Below are 17786 nucleotides of genomic sequence, written 5' to 3'. Positions count from 1 at the left end.
GCCCAATCTTCGTCTGACTACCTTACCTCGTCCTTCAGGTCGCCAGGGCTGGGTGCCCACACTGAGCTTGTGTCAGGCCCTTGGTGTGCGTTGCTGAAGCCCTAGCAAGCACCCCCCCCCCTCAACATTCATTCCAATTGCCCCCTTGTCGCTTTTCTCCCCCTGGGGCTGTGAGCCCGTGAGTGGGCCCTGGGCACTGCCTGGCACATAGCACGTGCTGGATAACGTGCACCGAGTGGCCAAAAGGAAAATTAGGAATGGTCCAGTTGTGTAACGGGACAGCAAAACAGAGAGGGAAACAAGAGGGAGAAAAGTGAGGAGAGAAGGGCAGGAAAAGAACTGAAGAAAACGGCAAATTTGCGGGACGCGCATCCGGGGGAGCGAATGCCATGGAATCACGGGGCAGGGGAACAACAAGAAACGGGAGAAAACATGGAAATTGAGAAAATCAGTGTCAAGCAGGACAAAAGCTGGAGCAAGGGGGAAGGGGGAGAAGGGAAGAAGCAGGAGGAGAGGGAGGAGCCGCAGGGGCAGAGGGCGCAGGTTCAGCAGGGCCTGGCGGAGGCCGCAGGACCGCGCGCACGTTAGAAACCCGCCAGGCCCTGGTCTGAGCACCTGAGGGAAGGCAGGAAGCCTCGGTGAGTGAGCTGGGGAGATGATGGGAGAGCAGGGGAGGTCTGCAGGAAACAAGGAATAGGGGGTGGGCTGGGGAAAGCCGAGCTAGCAAGCGTGGGGGCAGGCCACGGGAGATCCACGGGGGTGGGTCAGTACGGGAAACCACCTCGTGGGTGGGCTGACAAGGCGGGTAACGCCCCCCTGGACTTCAGGGCCTCTGGGGAGGCTAATCACCCCCCAGAGGCTCTGCTAATCCCGCCTGGTCCCACAGATGGTACTGGGGACAGGGTTCGCGGGGCCGTTTCCCTTTCCCTGTTTCTAGGGTCCCTCCTCCTATGCCGGAGGAAGCTGACGGAGGAGGGAGGAGGTGGCCACGGAGTTGGGCGGGACACCCTGTCACCCAAGCCCCAGCGATATTTATAGACGTTCATGGCGCTGACTCCAAACTGTCACCGTGGCAGGGCGGCCCTGTAATGGCGCAGCGGGGTCTTCAGCCCGCCCTCCCTCCCTCTCCCCAGGTTGCCCATGGTGGCAACTTGGGAGTCTTGTGGAAGGAAGGAGGCCTAGATCCATCCCCCTATGCCAGGGCCCTAGAGATGTGGGAAGGCCTGTGCGGGGCCAATATAAAAACCGCTGAAGGGGGCAGAATCCCAGTAATCTTAGCCACCCGGCCCCCACCCCTCCCTGGTCAGGCATTAAGTGTCCCTCACCGGAGAGGCGGGGCCCCTCCTTGAGCTCCCTCCTCCCAGGTCCCGTGCTCCCTGCTGGGCCCTGAGTTTCCCTTACATGGTTGGGGGCTTGAGCCTTCGGCACCCCCCCTCCCTTCTACCCTCACTCCTTCCCCTTCAAGAGGCCTCAAGGGCACTGAGAGGTCAAGATTTAAAGCTGACCAAGCTTGGGGGTGGGTGGAAGGAGTGGGAAGCCAGGCTTCGGGAGGGGGGTGGAGACGGGGCCATTGGCAGGGACTAGGTTCCACCTGTTGCTTGCAAGTGCTGGGTGAGAGGAGGGGGAGCAAGGGGTCCGCCTGCAGCGTCAGGGACAGGACTGGCTGTTCCTGCTGAGACTCTGACGGGGAGGGGTGCTGTGGCCACAGTGCCCTGGGGTGACCTCCTGAGGAGTCTGGGAAGGAGAGGCAAAGGTTCCACCATCCTGGCTACCTCCCGGACACCAGAATCAGGGGCCCCCACCCTCAACATACACATCCTCCCTGTCTTGAACTCAAGGCCTCCCTTCCTGGACCACTCACTCCCATCACTCACCAGCCACCTCCACAATGTCCCCGGGGACAATGTCCCGAGCCTTGATCCTCTGGACTGTCTTGCGGTCAGCCCGGTAGACTTTCCCCATCTCGGGTTCATATTCCTTCAGAGCCTCAATGGCATTCTCTGCATTACGCTCCTGGAGGGACGGGGTGGAGGAGAGGAGGGTCATCAGAGGGAGGAAGGTTGTAGAAGGGGAGGGGACTGGCCGGGGAGGATTAGGGGCAGGGGCCAGAGTCCTCGGAGAAACAGGGACAGGACAGAGGAAGAGCAGGTTATGCAGCCCTGACTTCTGGCACAGGGGAGTAAGACACACCTACCACGTGAAGGTAGGTGTGTGTGTCGAGGAAACTGTCACTTATGGCTGAAAACAGGTAAGGATGTTCAGAGGAGAGAAGAAAAGAGAATCAAAGAAAATCTGAAAGCAAGGGGCAGGAAAAGTAGAGGGTGGTAAGGTAAGAAGGAAAATCAAACTGCATTTATTGAGCTGCTACTATATGCCAGGCACGGGGCTGGCTACTTCACACTCATCCTGGTACATTTCACCACAACTCTGAGGGACAGGATTGTTAACCCCACTTTATGGATGAGGAAACTGAGGCTGAGAGAGGTGAAGGAACTTGCCTGGGTTATCCAGCCAGCAAGTGACAGTGGGAACACCAGTCTCCCCACCCCCCCCCCTCTTTCCCACACTCCATCCCCTTTCCAAACCTGGCATTAGAAACAGAGAACAAGGCAAGCCCAGAGGAAGTGACGGAGGAGGAGGAGACTGGGAGGGAGGATGGCTTCATGTTTAGTGTCAGGATGTAAGGACTGAGGCGGGGTCACTGCTAACCTGCCAAACCCCCACGATGGCATTGGCAATGAGGATCAAGAGGATGACAAAGGGTTCAACAAAGGCAGTGATGGTTTCTTCACCTTCCTCGAACCAGGCCAGCACCTGGGAGCAGGGGAAGGGAGAATAACAGGTGATATAGCCCCCCGAACACATAAAGAAAGGCAGTGAGGCTGCAAAAGTGTGCAGGAGGCAACAGGGCTGGGCATCACGTGGGTACCGCAGCCCCGCATGTCTGAGGTCCTACGCGCTCCAAAGTGCAGACTCACAGGGGCACAGCCACTGCTGTTATGCAGCGGGAATGTGCAGGTGTAGACGTGTACAGCTCGGGGTTTAACTGGGAATGCTTTCGGATTTCCCTGGCCGAGCTGTTGGCCTGGAAACAAAGCTCGCAGGACACCCAGGCCAGCGACCGCCCCCCACAACCACATCCATCCCATGGGAGACAAAACTCCACAGGGAAAACCCTGTGGTCCTCGCAGACGCTGCCCCCCCCGCCCCCCCCCCCCGCCAGCCCTCCCCAACAGCCCAAGGCAGGGAAGCTCCAATTTCATGAGGGAGCAGGAGGGGGGATAGTGTTACGGGGCCTCCTGTACACACCCCACCCCAGCTGTTGCCACTGCCGGGCAACAGCTACAGGCAAATGTCAAGGAGCAAATCTGAGAAGGGAGAAGGGAGGCCCTGCCAGCTAGTACTCAGGGGCCTCTAGGGCCTCCATGACGGAGAGCAGGGGACAGGGAGACATCTTGGCCCCCAGTCTTGTCTTCCAGCAGGACTAAGATGTTAAGGAAGAAACTCTAAAAGATGGGCTGCTGGAGTGCTCGGTGTCGAGGGGGGCTCCTGGGCCAGACAGGTGTTGGTCCTGCCGCTAGGAGGGGCCCGGCGAGGGCGAGTAAGGTCAGGCCAGCGGGGTGAAGGGGGGAGGGGGGGCCCCAGGAGTCCCAGTCTGGACAGCGGCCGGCAGCGAAGCCCGGAGACAGGTAAGGGGTCCGGCTGGGCCTTCTGGCACATCTGGGGGCACCCTCACACCAGCAGCTCTTTCCCGCCTCTGGGAGGGAGTCTTTGCCCTGACCAATCGGCGCCGAGAGGGTGGGGCAGGGGGGCCAGGAGGCTCGGGGATTGGTGGAGCGGCTGTGCGCCCCGGGGCATGCCGGGAGCGGTGGTGGCCTGAGCGCAGCCGTGTCTGAGCCCTGAGCCGGGGAGCGGGGAGCCCAGCGTTTGGGGGGGGTAACCCGAGCCCTCGAAGCCCTTGAAGCTGCGGGGGTGGCTTAGCTTCAGTGTTTTGGCCGAGAACACCCTTAAAGCTTAAAATAAAACCTGCCTGTGGGGTGTGGGGAGGACCGAGGCGTATGCGCATCAGCACGCCCCCCCCCCCCATACCCTCCTCGGCTCTGGTTTGGGGAACAGGATGCCGAGGGCTTGGACCAGAGGGGCCGGAGCCCCCCCACTCCGCCCCCCGCCCCCCGCAGCCCCGTGGATGCTCCAGATCCCCGACCCACACCCCGGCCGGCCCCAGATGCCCTCCCACACTTACGAAGGAAATGCAGGCGGCCAGGAGAAGGATCCGCACCAGGAGGTCTTCAAACTGCTCTATCACCAACTCCCACAGGGACTTCCCTGGGAGAAGAGGCAGGGGAGGGGGCCCCCACGGTTAAGGTCTGGTGGATGAATGGCTGGGACTCCAGGTGCAGGCTGGGATCCAGGGGCTGAGAGTGGCCTGATTTCCACAGCCTAAGCAGGAAGGTTCTGGGGGTGATGGGCAAGCCGCTTGGTACTGAGAGAAGGACTGAGGGAGCTCGCCAGGAGTCCAGAAACAGGCTCCCCAAAGTTGTGGTTAGTTGTTCAAGGGCTGGAGGCCTCACAGAGAAAGTACCGGGACTCTCCTGCCCCCAGCCAGCCTTTATTTAACCTTTGGGGAGGGTATTTGCCCCAGGAGTCAGTCGGGAGAAGGTGGAGAGAAGGGAGTGGGGGGTGTGGGGAGGAGTGTCATTAAGAGAGTCCAGAGATTCCAGTAACTTACCTTCCTCAGCAGGGAGCTCTACCCAGGGAAAAAGAAGAAAAAGACACATTCATTTGGGGCTCAGTCTAATGCCCCCCCCCCAGGATTCTGTGGCTAAGGTAAGAGAATCAGGTCACCAAAAGGGCATCTGAGGTTCACCAAGGTCATCCCAGAAAACCTCCCAAAACTCTGAGCCTCAGGGACCCTGTTTTGTCAGTATCCTCTTAACCCCTGCAGTCACCGGACACGGCCAACCTCTTCCCTGAGGTACTCGGGAGGGAGAGACTCCAGTGTGTCTAAGTGTGTGAGTGTGTGTCTATGTCTGTGTTGTGGGGGAGCAAGAGGGCGTTACCAGCCTTTCATCTAAGAGACACTTACCATTGGGGCCGTATTTCTCTAGGTGCCGCTTCACTTGGTCCGGCGTCAGGCCTGTAGTCTCGCTCACCCCAAAATAGGCCAGACATTCTTCTGTGGTCTTGGAGTGTGCAGCCTCCATTGTGCTCCCTTCCTGGGGGCCAGGGGGCGGTGTGCTCCTTCTGGGGAGTTCTCACGCGTTGGGGGTCTTCCTCAGTGCGTCCAACTGCCTGTTTGTCTGGGTTTCTTGTTTTTTCTCTCCTGCCCCCCCCCAGGATTTTCTTCCCTCCACGAAGCTCTGACCCCCGTCCCACTTGCAGCAGCCGGCCACCCCCCCAGCCCCCAGCTGGTCCTTATGAGGGAGTAGGGGGGGCCAGGCTCCCCCCGCCCAGATCAGGGATTGGCTGGCTAAGACTCCGGCAGGAGGGGTCAGAAGAGAGATATTTCTGCTGACAGAGGGGGAACAGTGGGGCTGCAGCCTGAGATGTCACTCATGAGGGAAGCTAAGGTGGCCCCAGCCCCAGGGAAGGGGGGGGGCAGGGAAAGACTTCACTTTCTGTCTTCTGCGGACCCCTCCCCCAATTGCCTGGACTTCCTTGGTTGTAGCGAACTTCCTGTTCCAAACTCATGCCCCCAGTTCTTCCCCACTTCTACCCTCAGGCCTCCACCCTTCTCTTTCCCCGACCCCCATCCCGTTCCACCCGCTCTCAACCTGTTTCTATTGTGACAGTCTCCTTCTTCCTCACCCAGTCTGCAGATACTCCAACCTTCAGGGGACTGGAGAGGGGGACAACATCCTTTTGGGGGCCAGAGGAAATGGTTCTAGAGGGACAAGGGGAAGTAGGGAGGGGAGAGGGTCAAGGGGACAGGGCAGAAGATGGTAACCCTACCCTCGGGAGGGGTTGCTGCAGCCATCAACAAGGGATTTAGTGTCCAAGCCCTGGTGAGCAAAGCCAGGACTGCCTGTCTCTCCCCCAAACTACCCCCCCTCCCCATTGCTCTAACTCAGCCTCTGGGAATGTAGCCTTCGGGGGCCCCCCCATCCCTGATAGGGAATCCCCCCCCCAAGAAAATGGGATACCCAGACAGCCAGGTAATCCAAGAGGCTACAGAATGTGCTGATGGCAGAGGGAGAGGGATAAATGTTTCAGGTTGGGGGCGGGAGTCACCCCCAGTCATGGAATGAGGGTCACCTCATCCCCCACTGGATTCTTTAATTCAAGGGGCTCACATGGCAGACCCCAGATGATGTGTGGTCTGCACTCCCCCCGACCCTGAAGTATCTCCTCCAGGGGAGAGAGGATCAGAGCTGCTCAGGTGCCGGGCACATCCCACAGGAAGAGGCATGAGGGAGGAAGGGGTGTCAAGGGAAGGGGGCTGGGAAGCTGGATAGGGTAGAGGTCCCAGACGGAAGGAATGGGGAGGGGGTAGCTCGATGGGGACAGGTCTAGGGGAAATAAGGACAGAACAGAGCTGGGGAAACAGAGACAGGGCTGCCCGGGTCAGAGGGAAGTCTGAGGAGCAATGGGGAAAAGGGACAGCAGGGAGCTGGCATGCGGCAGCCAGGTGGGTGGGGGCCCAGGGCTGGGTGCAAAGCCACAAGTTGTTGCTGAGCGGCTGGCCTTGGTGTCAGCTTCCTCATAGAAGCAGCTGCTCTGAGCCCCCCACCCCCACCCCTGCTCCAGGACGGGGGCGTCTTTTGGTTGCTACCAGGGCAGCTGCTGGAGGAGCAGAGGGTAGCCTGGGCTGTGGGCAGGGGAGGAAAGGAGGGCGGAGAGAGGAGAGAGGTTCAGTGAGAGTAGCAGTGGAAGGTCAGGGAAGGGAAGAAGGAGCCTCAAGTCCTTCCTGCGTCTAGGCCTCCGGCTTCCTAAGATGGACAGTCAGCAGTCCAGGCCACTGAAAGGGTTCTCCAGGCTGCTTCCCTCCCTGGCACTCAAGTTCCTAAGCAGACAATGACAGAGGAGACGGCGAGCAAAGGAAAGAGAAGCCTCACTTTGGGGGAGCGGGCTGGCCAGCAGGGGTGGTTGGCACTTAAGGATTTAGCCCCCCATACTTCTCCTCTCTGCCTGGACTTGGGGGGGAGGGGAGCCTTCTGGGTGAGTTGAGGACACGGTGCTCCTTCTGTCCCCCTTTTCATGGTTCTAACAAACCCCTCCCTTAAGCTGTGACCTGGGGATGGGGGCTCAGACAGTGGGGTCACATCCACAGGCACCTCCATCTGGCCCAGCACCCACCTTCTTAGGCCAGAATCAGGCTCAGCATCTGCCAAGCCTTTTGGTGCTCTCTGGCTTCTCCCCGCCACCACCTGGAGAAGTGACAGGGGCACAGTCTTAAAGGAGCAGGAATGCCCAAACATGGAGAAGGGGGGGGAAGACTGGAGGGATCGCAGCTTCGAGGGAGTTGAGAGCAGGAGGCCGAAGGGAGGAAGGCTTTACAGGACACTGCTGCCAGCCGGGCCCTTTAAGGTGACTCCTACCTCCCCCAGCTTCCCAGAGGGAAAGCTGAAGCCAGAGAGGGAGAGCCACACGACAAGAGCTGCACAAGGCTGGCCGTCAGGGAGCCTGGGGGTGCAGACCCGGAAGGCACTGGTTCTCTTGGATCCCTCCCGCTGGGGTCTCCAAGCCCACGGTTGTGGGTGTGCCTCCCCTCCTATGAGGGCTGAAGCTAATGGGAGAGGCCTGGTTCTGAAGGACAGGGACACAGAGCCTGGCCACTCCCTGACCGGTCCCAAACTTCAGCTCAACCATCCTTATAGCAAGGCTAGAGGGAAACAGTCTCTGAGGCTCTTCCAGCCAAGACATGCAGGTCCTGGAGTGCGGGGTGCTCCTTGTCCCCCTCCCCCACCCACTTCAGAAGGCAGGTTCCTGACGCTGGCGGGGTTTAGGGGGAGGGGGAGCCTCATAGCACCAGTTGCTGCTAGATTAGGAGGGGATCATGTCCTGCTTACCCTGGGGCGCCACAGCCTTCACTCACCACCTCACTTTCCAGAATACAGCACCCAGATGTCCATACCATCCCCTCCTTTGCAAGGTCAAGTCTATCCCCAGTCTCCTGAGGCCAAGGTTTGGGGGAGCCCCAGGGATTAGACAAAACTGGGAGAGCCAGCAGGCTTCCCCCAGCTAGCCCCCAGCCTGGGTGGCCTGTGAGCCCAGCTGTCTCCTGTCCATCTCCAAACAGGACGCAAGGCCCAGAATAGCAAGGTCATAAGCATGGGTAGGGCCTCCTGGAGGTGGGGGAACGGTGGCTGAGGGGCGTGAGAACGTAGGCTCCCTGCTTCCCCGGGGAAGGAAGGTGAGAGGCAGCGCTGGGTGGAGGTGAGGAGGGGAGAGGGCGAAGCACAACAGGCGGGATTCTTCGGAACCCGGCCCCTCCTTGTGGACACCCACCACCCACAGGGCTGCAAACCCATGGCTGCAGTTCAGCTCAGAGAGCAGAGCCTGGGTTTAATGGGGGCGCTGCAAGGAGTGAAAGGGGTTGCAAACCCCTGCCCACGGGGCTGGGAAGGCCACGTGAGTGAAGTGGGCCAGTAGGGATGGAGCAGATGTGGAAAGAGAGCGGAGGAGCACGTGAGGGTGGATCTTTTGATTTTCTGGAGAAGCCAGTCATCTGAACTTGTAGGTGAAATCCCAATGGAAACACGATCCAGGCCAAGCAAATCGGATCAGCAGCTCCAACCCAAACGAAACTTCCCATTTTACAGGTGAGGACACTGAGGCCTGGAGAGGCTAACACCTGGCCTAGGCCAAACAGCAAAGGAGAGGAAAAGCTAGGAGTGAAAGCCAGTGCTCTCTGTCATCTACCCCCCAGCTTCCCAGCCTGGCCCCGAGAAGGGGAGCAGCCAGCCTGCCCTGGGCCCCTCTGCACCCAACACGGCCACTGTGCCCCAACCCCGCCCCCCCGATCTCCCTCTGCCTGCTCTCTCCCTCGGGTGGGAAGCCTTAACTGAAGAACTTAGAGCAAGAAGGGTCCCTGGAGGTTGCCGATCCTGCTGTTCACTGTCCGGCCCCGTTAAGAGAACTTGGCCGCAAACCCCGAGAAGCACTATTGGGCTCCGCACTTACCGCTCAACAAACAGGACCGCCCACGGAGGAGCAATGGGCCGAAAGCACAGGGCTGGAGGGCAACAGGGACTTGACCTGACGCAGCCTTCTGGCCTCTCAGCTCTGGAGCGGCCAACGCCGAGTGGGCTGCTTTCCTGCCCCACCTGCCCCAGCCCCCGCTGCAAACAGTGGCCACAGCCATCACGACGGAACTGAGATAAACCCTTTTATTTATTTATGCTTCTCCATTTTGTTTAAAACAACAACAACAACCACCTTAATATAACGGACAGCCCTTCCCCCTCACCCTTCCTCGGGCTGGGGGGGTGGTTAATGGGGAAAAGGCCCCCAGGGGTGGGGCTGACCATAAGAGCCCCTCAGGGAGGTAATGGAGCCCAAATCCCCTGCCCAGGGGATGGGGCACCTGTAGTGTACGAACCGGGGAGTTAACAGGGCTCTTGAACCTCTTCTTGTACCAACATATATGCCCTTGGCCATCAAGGGTCAGGAAGCACGTGGGGAGGGGATTCCTACTGCTCCTCTACATCTCTGCCCAGCCCCAATCTCATGAACTAAGGGCTGGGGAGCAAGAAGAGTGGAGAAAGAGCGGGGTAGGGTGTCTCACACGAAGGAGTACTGGTTATTAATGGCTCTGGGATGGCCCCCTTCTTCTCCATCGCCCCCTAGTGGTAACTGCTGCAGCTGCACCATTGGGGTGGCCCCGGGGTCCCCACCAGATCCAGCGCCTCCCGGGGCCTCCGTGCCTGGTGCTACGGCCTCTTCCAATTCAACCACGGGGACCAGCTCAACCACGGGGACCAGCTCTTCCTGGACCCCTCCACTGCCCGCTTTCTCTTTCTCTTGCCTCTCTTTGGCTGCTGCGGCTGCTGCTGCCGCCACTTCTGGCGCCCCCGACGCCTCTTCTGCCCCAGGATGTGGGGGATCTGTCCATGAAGGGGGTTCAGGGGGCTGGGGTGGGTCATGGGAGGTGTTCGGTTCTGGATAGGAATGGTAAGAAGACAGACTGTGGAGGGGAGGCCAGCTCTTGCGGCGGCCTCCCCTGCACTCATCCCCCCAGAAGCCACGTGCTATCTCCCCCACATCCCGTCTCCTGAGCAACCCCCCCGTCCATGGAAGATGGATCATGGGCGGCGGTGAGAGGAGGACCACACTTACACACAGTCACTCGCTCCGAAGGGCATGAGGGTGGAGGAGGCATCGGGGTAGCATCGATCTCCCTCGCACACCCCTGCATGGCTCCCGGCCTGCTCCCGGCCTGGGGGAGGGGGAGGGGCAACGTGGGGACAGATGGGACGTTGGGGTGGGGAAAAGGAGAGATCAGACAGGGACGTCAGACATCGAGGGAGGAGGGGGGGGGGAATCAGACCGAGCCATCCCCCAGGAGGGCAGGCCCAAGGTGAGATTGTGACAAAGGGCAAAGACAAGACTGGAGAGGACCGATCCAAGAGACACACAGATGATGGAACAGAGGGGTCTGATGGAATGGGGATGCACCGGCCCAGCTTCTGCTTCCTCCCGGCTCCAGTGAGGAACCTCTGCCTCCCTACGTCCTCAGTGTCCTGCTTCCCCTCCGAAAGCCCAACACCCAGGAGCCTGCTCTGCCCTACTCTCCCTAACGAAGCCTCTCCTCCTCACAGCCCCCCGCCCCATCTTGCTGGCACACACACCTCCTCGCTTCTTGGGTGCACGGGCACCTCCTCCCCTGCAGACCTGCTCTGCTCACCCTGCTGTCGCTGGGAGGACACGACATAGCTGACAAGAACAACGTCACTGGAGCCTCCAGACTCCAGAGGGATGGGGTGCACTCGGAAATGCTCGAGCATATCGAAAATGGACTGGAACCACAAGTGCTGGACCCGGCACTGACCCTCCTCGTTCAGCGACAGGCGCAGGTGCTGAGGGCAGGATGAGCAGAGTGAAGCGGGAGCCCCTCTCCCCTGCACGGCCACGTTCCCCCACTCCACCCGCGGGCTCACTGCGTGCCGCACGGCCTCTTCCTCACTCACCTTGGCCTTGCCCTGGAAGTTGAAAGTGAGGACGTATTCACCCCGTCTCGTCTCACTCTGACGTACCAGGAAGACGCCATGGGAGCCGGTGCCTCCGGCCAGCACTAGCTGGGCGGCCTTGAGTCGAGAGAGCATCCCGTGGAACCAAGGATACCCTGAGAGGGGCTGGTCCCCTTCACCTCCCTCTGACTCCCCCTGGAACAGGAATGATCCTTCAGGAAGGAGAGAGGGAGGGAAACCGGGGTGTCAGGGAAGCCTCCCCCATCCTGGGAGAAGAAAAGCCTTGCTTTCCCCTCACATGTCACCTCCCTCCCCCGGGTCAGATCCTTCAGGATCCCGAGAGGAGAGTCTCCCGAGGGCGGGCAACCGGGCCTGGACGCAGACACACACTCTCACCTCTGGTACCTGTGGCCGTCTCCGGAGTGTCCAGGGGTGGGTAGGGAGCTGAGAGGGGATGGGCTGTGCCTGCTGGGGGTCCCTCTTCGATGGGGATACGGGGGGGCAACTCTGGGGGAAGCAGTTCCATGGAGTCAAAATGGGAGGCGGCGATGGAGGCGGAGCTGGGGGAGATGGACGCCGAGGGGCGGTCTGAGAGGCCCCCGTAAGCCCCTGGAAAACAAGGGAGGAGGGCCAGGTTGAGAAGCCGAGAAACTACTCTTTGCCAGGACTGGCCGGCCACCAGCCAGTCTGTCCTGCGCGCACCGGCACGGTCGGCCGGCCGGAATCCCGGGTCCTTCTGTCGGCGGCGGCCGCTGCTGTTCTGCCCCTCCGGCTCCCGACTTCTGCCTCAGGCCCTGCTGAGGGACCACAGACGGACCGTCCGGAGGGCCTGGAGTCCAACGCGCCTCTAGTTTCTCTGAATCGACCGCTGAAATGACAGCGACTGTCGCGGAGGTGGGCGTCGCGAAGAATCCCTCGGATATTTCCGCATCACATAGGGTCCTTTTCCGGCCTTCAGGACCAACTCTCCAACCCTCAGAGACGTCAAGAGATCCTCCTACCGATCTGCCCAACCTAGGCGACCTGACCTTCACGTTAACTCGTGTCCCTGTGCCCTCCATGCCAGCCTGAGCATCCTGTCTGATTTGCCCAGGGCTCCCGGGCTCCCCCGCCCCCACTGCAGGGCTGTGCTCTTGCCCTCTGCCTCCTCCTCCAAGCCCTGTTCTTTCCTCTCACCTCCTCTGTGTAGTATCCTGTCTATCCCACCTTCCCCGACTCTCCGCTTCCTCTGAGCTCCCGGGAAGCTCTCTGCCTGTGCTGCTCAGAGAACACTAAGTACAGGCTCTCCGTGTTAGCGTCCTGCTTTCCAGAGGGAGCGAGAGCCCACGGAAGGCAAGAAGCTCGTCTCGGGCATCTCCGGGCTCCCCTATCCTGCCCCGGAGCCTCGCACAAGGTCAGGGAGGTGGCAGGGCATTGCTGAATGTCTGCTGGTGGCAGGCCCGAGCCCACGGCAGTGGCGTACGTTGTCAGCGCTCAGAAGACAGGTGTAGTGGTGCAGGAAGCGGACCGGCGTGGCCCCCGTCTTTGTCAGTGACCCTCAGGTGACCTCAGAAAAGCCATTTCCCCTCCCTGGTCTTAGCTGCCTGAGGGGTCTGGAAACGAGGAGATTGGACCTAATGACTCGTAAGGTCCATCCTAGCTCCAACATTCTTTAACCCATTTGTTTCCTCAGTGATCACAGCCAGGCACCATGAACCCTACACCCAGAACAGAGGAGCAGGAGAGAGAGTATAATGGAGTCTACAAAGGTGAACTGGGCCAGGCAGATGCATGTCTTTGGGCGTGCCTGTGTGTGGGTAGGGCCTGTGCATCTTTAGTCAGGCCAAGAAGTACAGAGTCGAGAGAAGATCTCGTGCCGTTGACACGTGTACAGAAATGCACAGTAAGAACAAAACAAAGATGTGTACAAAGTGTTCCGGGAGCTCGGAGAAGGGAACCACTATGTCCAGCCAGAGTGGACATCTGCACAAGGCTTACGGAAAAGGAGACAAGGCCGGACACGGAAGGCCGGACGGGAGTTCGCCTGGGGTTCGTGCGAGGCGGCGATGGTGACGGTTCTAAGTGGCAAACTGCGGTGTGGCACGTACGGGGACAAGGGACGGGCAGTCGGTGGGTGACAAGAGGCGGCTAAGGGGTGGGACTGGGGTGCGCGGTAGAGTCGGGAGGGAGGGCCTGGGCCTGGCACGGTGGGGTTCTGAAGTTCACAGCGCTCTAAGGCTCCGCCCTTACCCTGCGACAGGCGGTCATTGCTCTCGCTGGGTCCCAGCAGCAGATCCTGGCTGGGCAGGCTCTCTGAGTGATTGAGGCAGGGCAGCTCCAGGCTGTCTGTGTTCTCCCTCGTAAGGAATGAGGTCCCAGGGGCCAGGGGGAGGGTCATGGGGCGGGGACTGGTAGCGGGGCAGGGTCTGCAGAGACAGGGAAAATGGTGTTGTGAGGCAACTCACCAGTGACAGCCCCAAGGCTGCTCCCCACCCCCACCGGGTCCCCTCAGTGACAACAGTCAGGCTCCTCACTCACCCCGGGCTCAGGCATTCTTGGATGTCAGACACCCAGGCCTTCACATGTAGAGCATCAACTGTCTCCAGGATGTACTCGGAGGGGCCTTCCACCTATGGGGACAAGAGGAGGCCCACGGGCCACTTCCAGGTCCGGAGGCCCTTAGCCACCCCTGCTGACAACAAGAACACCCTCCCCCCCTTTCCTCCTCCCGGAGGGGCTACTGCCCCAGACACACTCTCGAGGCCCTGGGCAACATACAGGCACCTCCGGTCACCAAGTTCCTTGTTTCAGTGTGCTGTCCTAGCTTTCTCCCCAGAACAAGCGCTCCCCGAGGGGGCAGGAGCCCAGAGCCCCTACCTTAACCACAAACGTGTTCTCCCGGTCAGGCATCTCCAGGGCTGTGGTTGTCCGCACGTCCGTGATGGTAGAGCAGGGAATGCTGAGTCGAGGCCGAGACGCCTAAGTTGGGAAAGAAAGCAGGAGCCAAACTTTCGGTGGGCAGGGACCCCCTTTCACTTCCCTCCAGAGACCCATCTTTCCTCCCAAGCCCTAAGGGAGTCAGACAAAGGACCACAGCACTACTTTTGCGGTCCTGCCCACAGCTGCTACCCCAGGGCCAGGAGCTTTAGAAACCAAAGCGAGCAGGGCTATGCGTGTGGGCTGTCCCACTCCGGTGGCTCGATCGCCCCGCTCCCGGTGGGTCCCCACCCTCCTCGGGGCCTCACCTTGGGCGGTACAAAGAACTCCAGACGGCTTCCTCCTCCTCCTTCTCCTTCACTTCGAAGCAGTAAGCGACACTTCTGCCACTGAGGCTGCCCTCCTCCCCCTGAGGTAGGCCCAGCTGCCCCTCCTCCCCGGCCCACTCCGGCTGGGTCCGGGGCTGCCTCTTCAGCCCCCATGAAACTCAGCAGCTCTTCCCTCTGCACCATCCCTGCTCCATCCTTCAAGGCCCCCCCACCCCGACTGAGTCTCAGCCTCTCAAATCGGTGAGTCCATCTGTCCCCGGGGGATGTTCCATCACTAACCAGTCCCCTGCCAATGGTCCCAGCCCCACCAGAGGAGTTGGAGTTGCTGTTTCCACCCAGGACTGGGGGGCCCGATGAGGTCTCGAGGGGCCCAGCTGGGGAGGGTGGGTCAACGGTCCCCCGCCACTGCAGGATGCCGCGGACTGAACCGCGGACCGAGCGACCCACGGAGCGGAGAGAGAAGCGTTTCTTTAGCTTCGGCTTCGAGGAGGTCGTAGAAGAGGAAGAGACTGAGGAAGGGAGGGGGCCGGCCAGGTCCTCAGATGATCGAGAAGGGCCCAGCACAGCCAGGGGCCCGCCCACCCTGCAGCTCTCAAGGGACAGGTCGTGTGGCGGGATCTCCACACCGGGACTCAGGGGAGCCAGGATGGGTGGTGAGAGGGAGCCGGAGGCCCGGGCCACCTCAGCTTCAAAATGCTGCAGGAAGAGCTCAGCAAAACGGCGGGAGAAGGCAGCCTCAGCCCCGGGCCCTGCATACTGGGGGTGGGAGGCCAGGTAGAGGCGAAAACGGCGGGCAAAATCCAGGGCGGCAGCCCGGGCGTGGGACTCACAGAACTCCCGCCAACTCGGGGGAGGGGGTGGTGGCAAAGGGGGAGGGGAGGGGGAGGCCCCGTCCTCCGGGGAAGGGGCACCATTCATGATGGTCCCCAGGAGGTGGAGAGGGGGAGCCTGTGGGGAGGGGCAGCAAAGAGGGAAGCGGCCAGAAGACACGGGGTGAGCGACAGCAGCTGCAGAAGGAAGAGAGGCACATACACCGAGTCACTGCTGAGGTGGGACTGGGGGCAGAGCCCCACCCCGAGCGGACTCCCCACTCTGGTCTGGACTCCTCGGAAAGCAGCGGGGAACACACCACACCGCCTCCCTTCCCTTTCCCAGAGCCTCACACCCCACACACCCCATTCAGCTGGCTCCCCGGGGGGAGGGAGGTGCACCTGCCCCGCTGCCTTCCCAACCCACTTCCCCTGGTTCTGGTTCCAGGAGCGACACGCGGCCGCAAAGCACCTGCCTCTAAAAAGGAGTCGTTACCACTCACACCACCTCCCTTCTCCAAAACAGGTCCTTCGAGGTTTATCACATGCTTCCCATGTGTTCTTACCTTTCCCTGCAACAGGCTTTAATAACCTTGATAATAGGTGAGGAAACCGAAGCTCAGAGAAGTCTCAGAACTCCAAGTCTACGGTTTTGCCCACTGCATAGTCCTCGTCCCCAGGGACTGGCTGGACCAGCCTGTCACAGCCCCTCCCTGCCCCAGCTCTCAGGGAGCTAGGTCTGCAGCACTTAGAGACCCTGCCTCGCGCGTCCTGAGGTCCAGCTCTGGGGAGGGAGTCTGCTCAGTCAAGAGGCGGAATGGATGATGGACTCAAACCAGAACTGTCCTGAAAGCGGACCCCAGGGCCCAGCACCCCAGCACGGTGTGACAGAGGCTTGGAATGGCCACAGCCCAGTTCTTTGTGCCTTCAGCCTGGGGCCCAGAAGCAGCAGCACCAGGCAGCACCAGGCGGGGGAAGACTGTGGGTTGGGTCAGGGCAAGTCTTTCTTGGCCACAAAGTAAATAAAACATAACAGGGAGCTGGGGCCCTAGGGTTTCTCACTTCCTCTTCTTTCACTGGGGAGGGTGCCCTAAAGGCTGGTGAGCCTGGTGGTTAAGGCTGTGGGACGTGGAGTTGGACCTGGGATGAAATCCCAGCTCGGCCACCTACTAGCTGCGTGATCTTGAACAGATCCTATATCCTCTCGGAACTGCGGGCGTGTATCTATAAAACAGAGCTCATGATCCCTAACTCCTAGACTCGCGGGGAAAATCAAACGGAACCTGTCAGGGCTTGGCAGAAAGCAAGCACACCACAAATGCCTGCCCCGTTATTACTATCTTTATGGGTTCCAATTTTTCCAAGAGAGAAATCAGAGAAAGGAAGAGGCTTCCCAAGCTCTTACAACTAGCAAGTGGCAGAGCTGGGCCTGGCATTTATAACCCATGGCTCTTTGTTAGTGTTCCTCCCCCATATTACGTTGGATGATGACTGGCACCAGGGCTGCGGGGAGGACAGCTCAGGAAAGTCTCCCCAAACCTCAGACTCCTGCTCAGACCCACAACCAGCGACCCCTCCCCTTCCTCCTTGGCCTAGATCCTACACATTCAGATGGCTCCAACCACAGGGACAATTCCAAACCAACGAGAAGCCAGGAGACGCAAGAGTCATGGAGCACAGGGGAACCGAGCCAAGAGGTGCAGACGCAGCAGGGAGAGCGATCTCCAGGCAGTGGCCACCTCGGCTCACACAGGCCCGCCCAACCCTCTGCACCACTGGCAGACCCGGCCCCCTTCAGGCCCGCTGACCCTGCGGCTCCTGAGCTGGTGACTCAGTTTCTCTTCTGCCAAGCAAGCCTCAGACACATTCCCCCGGTGCACCTGCCTCTGGGCTCAGTTCTGAAATTTCCCGAAGGGCGGGTGGTGGAGGGTGCAGGCTCCGCTCCCGGCTCGGACCCTCTGGGCCCGGTGGTCAATGCACTCCGACCCGACCCTACTCCCTGGACACCCTCGACCCGCCCATTCCCCGGGGCCGCAGCCGCCTCGGGACCAGCCCCGTCTGCTGCACTCTCCGGGGCCGAGCGCCCCTCCTGCCTCTGCCCCCACCCCCCACGCCCGCCCCCACCCAGGGCTCCTCTCAGGCGCCGGGGCCGGGTCGCGGCGAGGGAAGAGGTACTTGAAGAGGGGGGGTTCCGGTTCCGGTCCCACCTGCATCTCGGTCCCCGCGGTTAGCTCCGGCGGCGGCGGCAGCTCCCGCTCCCTGCCCCTCCCCCCGCACTCCGCGACTAGCTCCCAGGCCGCTTCTGCGCAGGCGCCGGGACCCCTTTTCCCGTCACCGAAGGAAGCGACCATAGAGAAGAGCTGCGAGAGGGAAGGGCACCTATACGCTCAGTTCCGCCACCTTCCTAGTCCGTGCAAACCCATCGAGTGCTCAGAGGGGGGTGACCCTCGGACGGCTGAGGGGCTTCTCCGCTTGCTCCTAAAAGGGACCCCGAAAGCAATCATGGGCAGGGGGTGGATGCCACCAGGCGGCCTCTCGAAGGAAAGTCGGGACAAAGGAAGAGGCTTCAACCACGAGAAGCCACCTTAGGGGATAGAGTCTCG

The 17786-nt window shown here is 60.8% G+C and overlaps 2 protein-coding genes and 1 long non-coding RNA gene across 13 annotated transcripts in view; 1 reads left to right on the top strand and 2 right to left on the bottom strand.

Moving 5' to 3' along the window:
* The window catches only part of ATP2A1 (ATPase sarcoplasmic/endoplasmic reticulum Ca2+ transporting 1), a 15607-nt gene extending 10200 nt beyond the window's left edge, over positions 1-5407 (bottom strand). For both annotated transcript variants that reach the window (XM_003998733.6, XM_003998734.6), the window contains exons 1-5: positions 5087-5407; positions 4730-4747; positions 4244-4326; positions 2710-2814; positions 1875-2013 (exon numbers count right to left, since the gene is read on the bottom strand). In XM_003998733.6, the coding sequence (XP_003998782.1) occupies positions 1875-2013; positions 2710-2814; positions 4244-4326; positions 4730-4747; positions 5087-5204 (463 nt within the window). In that variant the 5' untranslated portion in view covers positions 5205-5407. The remainder of the gene's footprint in view (positions 1-1874; positions 2014-2709; positions 2815-4243; positions 4327-4729; positions 4748-5086) is intronic.
* LOC109495210 lies at positions 3388-9338 on the top strand. Its single transcript, XR_002150502.2, has 2 exons — positions 3388-4827; positions 8763-9338. It is a non-coding gene; the product is annotated as an uncharacterized LOC109495210 (long non-coding RNA).
* Positions 9316-17786, bottom strand: SH2B1 (SH2B adaptor protein 1). Of its 10 annotated transcripts, none has more exons than XM_019820735.2 (9): positions 17391-17786; positions 14354-15381; positions 13986-14087; positions 13647-13738; positions 13359-13534; positions 11526-11738; positions 11130-11341; positions 10847-11018; positions 9316-10100 (listed from the first exon to the last, which is right to left on the bottom strand). In XM_019820735.2, exons 2-9 carry the CDS (start codon positions 15290-15292, stop codon positions 9724-9726), a joined length of 2283 nt encoding a protein of 760 aa, XP_019676294.1. In that variant the 5' UTR covers positions 15293-15381; positions 17391-17786; the 3' UTR covers positions 9316-9723. The 10 variants fall into 10 exon arrangements, with proteins under 10 accessions (XP_019676294.1, XP_019676295.1, XP_019676296.1 ...); XM_019820736.2 differs by lacking the exon at positions 17391-17786 and adding an exon at positions 15750-17282; XM_019820741.3 differs by lacking the exon at positions 17391-17786 and adding an exon at positions 10279-10378 and having other exon boundaries at positions 9947-10100; positions 11535-11738; positions 14354-17283.

Source organism: Felis catus, chromosome E3 (assembly GCF_018350175.1).
Source record: "Felis catus isolate Fca126 chromosome E3, F.catus_Fca126_mat1.0, whole genome shotgun sequence".
NCBI classification, from domain to species: Eukaryota; Metazoa; Chordata; class Mammalia; order Carnivora; family Felidae; genus Felis; species Felis catus.
This window is presented reverse-complemented; position numbering and strand designations above follow the sequence as displayed.